We start from the raw sequence: 2697 nt of genomic DNA on the forward strand, positions 1-2697 counted from the left end.
GTCCTTGAACGTCAAAATAATTTGCAGTGACGTCTTGAGGCTTGGATGGAGATCCAGAACCTCTACATGCCTGGGGTTGCAGCCCTGTGCTCTCGCCTGAGCAGTAATGTCGACAATGCCATGTCTGTTCTCACTTCTCCCCTGCTCTTACCATCTGAGGTTCTCGGTCAACTCTCATGCGACGCCCTCCTTATTGACTGTGAGATGCACCTTCGGAAGGCCCAAGGCCATGACGCATTGGAGGCGTTACGGCGACACCTTCGACTACGTGGGCATCTCTATAGTTTCAAGGACCACTTTGTCCGTGGGCAGCGACTGAATACCCGTGCTCGAGGGATTATTGACAATGTTCAACAAAAGATTCTTGCAGATGTGACATGATGTCGAGTTGTGCACCAAGCTCTCGAACGTTTGAGTGCCATGACAGGAGATCGAACATGGCAATCTGAACTCCATGCACTTCATGATGAGGACATTCGAGGAATGGCAGAAGGGCTTTTCGCAGAGAGTGAAGGCCGAGTCGTGGATTTGGCGAATGACAGCCATAGGTTCCACGGACACTGGAAGTGATGAACAAGTCATGCAGGAAGGTATGCATTTGCGATTTTACTTCACTTACTGTGTTGATGATTTTCTTAGCATTACGCATTGAATGGTGTAAGGCGAGAGCACACGCCAATCGCTGGTCTGAGGAATGCCAGTTGATTGAAGAAGAAATGCATCGTGTTATTGCATTCCATGCTTACCAAGCCAGGTGGTGGCTTGACAAGATAGAACAGAACCCTGTGGCTTCCGAGGAGCACCAGGAGGGCCTGATTGCATATGCCATGCGTCAGGCAGAACTTCGAACGTCATTAGGTGCTTTCTGCAAGCTCACATGGAGACATATCGGTGAATGTAAAAGTTGGAATTTGTACAGCAGACAATGCAGTGAAAGATCAATAAATACATCATTGACATACAATCTTGACTCAGAAAAATATATCTACACGCAGCTTCTGCGAGAAATAATAAGACTAGAATATGACACATTGTGTGCGGTGCGATCGCGCGCACAGGGACGCGATGCATCGTGATGAATCGTGCGCTACATGGCCGGCTTCCAGCGCGCACAGGGACGCGATGCATCGGGATTAGTCGTTGGCTGCGTGGCCGGCTTCCAGCGCGCACAGAGACGCGATGCATCGGGATTAATCGTTGGCTGCGTGGCTGGCTTCCAGCGCGCACATGGACGCGATGCATCGTGATACATCGCACATGTTATAGATGTTTTGTCAGCTCATAGTGCATAGAATACGCGTCACGCACTGAATATATTATATATCGTATGCAACAGCATCTTATACCGTCTTTGCATTGTCTCCAGGCAGCGGAGAAGAGGGCGGGACTGATGGAGAAAGGTGGTGCCGAGAGAACGGATATGATGGGATAAAAGCTGGCGCCGCGAAATTGAAAAGCGAAGCATTAATAGGGAGGCTGGCGCCGAAACAAAAGGGAAGGGCGGGATTGATGGGGTAAAGGCTGGCACCGAAAAGAAGGGAAGGGCGGGATTGATGGGGTAAAGGCTGGCGCCGAGAAAATGAAAAGGGCAGGATTGATGGGGTAAAGGCTGGCGCTGAGAAATTGAGGACCAGATTAATCATGCCATGCTATGATTAATCAGCAGCGCACTGCAAGCACAAGAAGACGATGCATCACCGTGGTGCTATAGTCATAGGCGAGAATATAACACAGAACATGCTGCAATGATAGCAGATGATATATCTCTGTGCCAGCTACAGGTGCGCCTTCTACGTGCGCCTTCTCAGCTTCGGCAAGAGCACGACGCGCTGGGAACGTGTCAGATCGATCAAGGACCTATGATGTATGCTTCTTACCTGCTTGTTCTGCACGAGTGACCTTGACTTTGGCAACCTCCGACTCCTCCAATTGCTTCATATACGACTCGATCTTTGCCTTATACGAATCCATGGCTTCATGGAGCTCTGAAGAGTGCTCTATTAGAATGAGAGAGGGGATCGCAATAGAATAGAACATACCGGAGGACAGCCTTGTTGATGCAGAGGATTTGATCTCCAATTTTTGGAGACACTGCTGCAGTTGTCGCTTGGCGTCTGCAGTAGAATGAGCGAATCGGCAAAACCCCTACGTACAGAAGACCTACTCGTGACTTCGTTCTTCGCAACAATCTCCAGCTCCAGTCTGTCCTTAAGGTCAGCAATCTCGGACTGCATTTGTTTCTTTGCGAGGAGAAGCTCCTGGACTTGACGATGCTGATCTTCCAGTTCCACATTCGCAGTCCTCTGCTGAATGACCTGCAACGACTTTTAAGTGTGCTGAAGCGTGAACGGAATACACGGTATACCAAAGCCTTGCGAGACTCCTCCAGACGAGCGTCGTTCTGTCGCTCGTCCTGAATCGTAGTCTTGAACTTGTCCCACATGGCCTGCACACCATTGAGCCGCGCTGCCTCTGCTGCTCGCCTAGCTTCCGCTTCGTCCTCGAGAAGCTCGGAAAGGCGGGCGTTTTCCAGCATTTTCCCTTGCCAAACGTGACCGATACTGCTCGAGCGACTGCTTCGAGCCATCGGAGTTCTCGAGTTCAACAGTCATCTCTTTGAGAGATGCCTCCAGATACTGCCTCACTCTCGTGGACGCGGCCATCTGAATCTCCAATACCTGAACCTGGTGCTTGAGC

General features: G+C 50.4%; 2 protein-coding genes across 2 annotated transcripts in view; one reads left to right on the forward strand and one right to left on the reverse strand.

Annotated features, from left to right (window-relative positions):
- Positions 1 to 632: 632 nt before the first annotated feature.
- On the forward strand, positions 633 to 857 carry LAESUDRAFT_634450 (uncharacterized protein; the record flags this gene model as incomplete). Its single annotated transcript, XM_040903438.1, has 1 exon — positions 633 to 857. A coding segment is annotated over one exon (225 nt), but the record flags the coding sequence as incomplete, so codon positions are not given.
- A 483-nt stretch (positions 858 to 1340) lies between these two features.
- The window catches only part of LAESUDRAFT_717304 (uncharacterized protein), a gene marked incomplete at both ends in the record, with an annotated part of 4146 nt that continues 2789 nt past the window's right edge, over positions 1341 to 2697 (reverse strand). Inside the window, 5 exons of the mRNA XM_040907317.1 lie at positions 1341 to 1615; positions 1878 to 1997; positions 2040 to 2114; positions 2165 to 2315; positions 2366 to 2541. Of these exons, the coding sequence (XP_040759451.1) occupies positions 1341 to 1615; positions 1878 to 1997; positions 2040 to 2114; positions 2165 to 2315; positions 2366 to 2541 (797 nt within the window). The remainder of the gene's footprint in view (positions 1616 to 1877; positions 1998 to 2039; positions 2115 to 2164; positions 2316 to 2365; positions 2542 to 2697) is intronic.

The sequence above is a fragment of the Laetiporus sulphureus genome (assembly GCF_001632365.1).
Source record: "Laetiporus sulphureus 93-53 unplaced genomic scaffold LAESUscaffold_56, whole genome shotgun sequence".
Lineage (NCBI taxonomy): Eukaryota > Fungi > Basidiomycota > Agaricomycetes > Polyporales > Laetiporaceae > Laetiporus > Laetiporus sulphureus.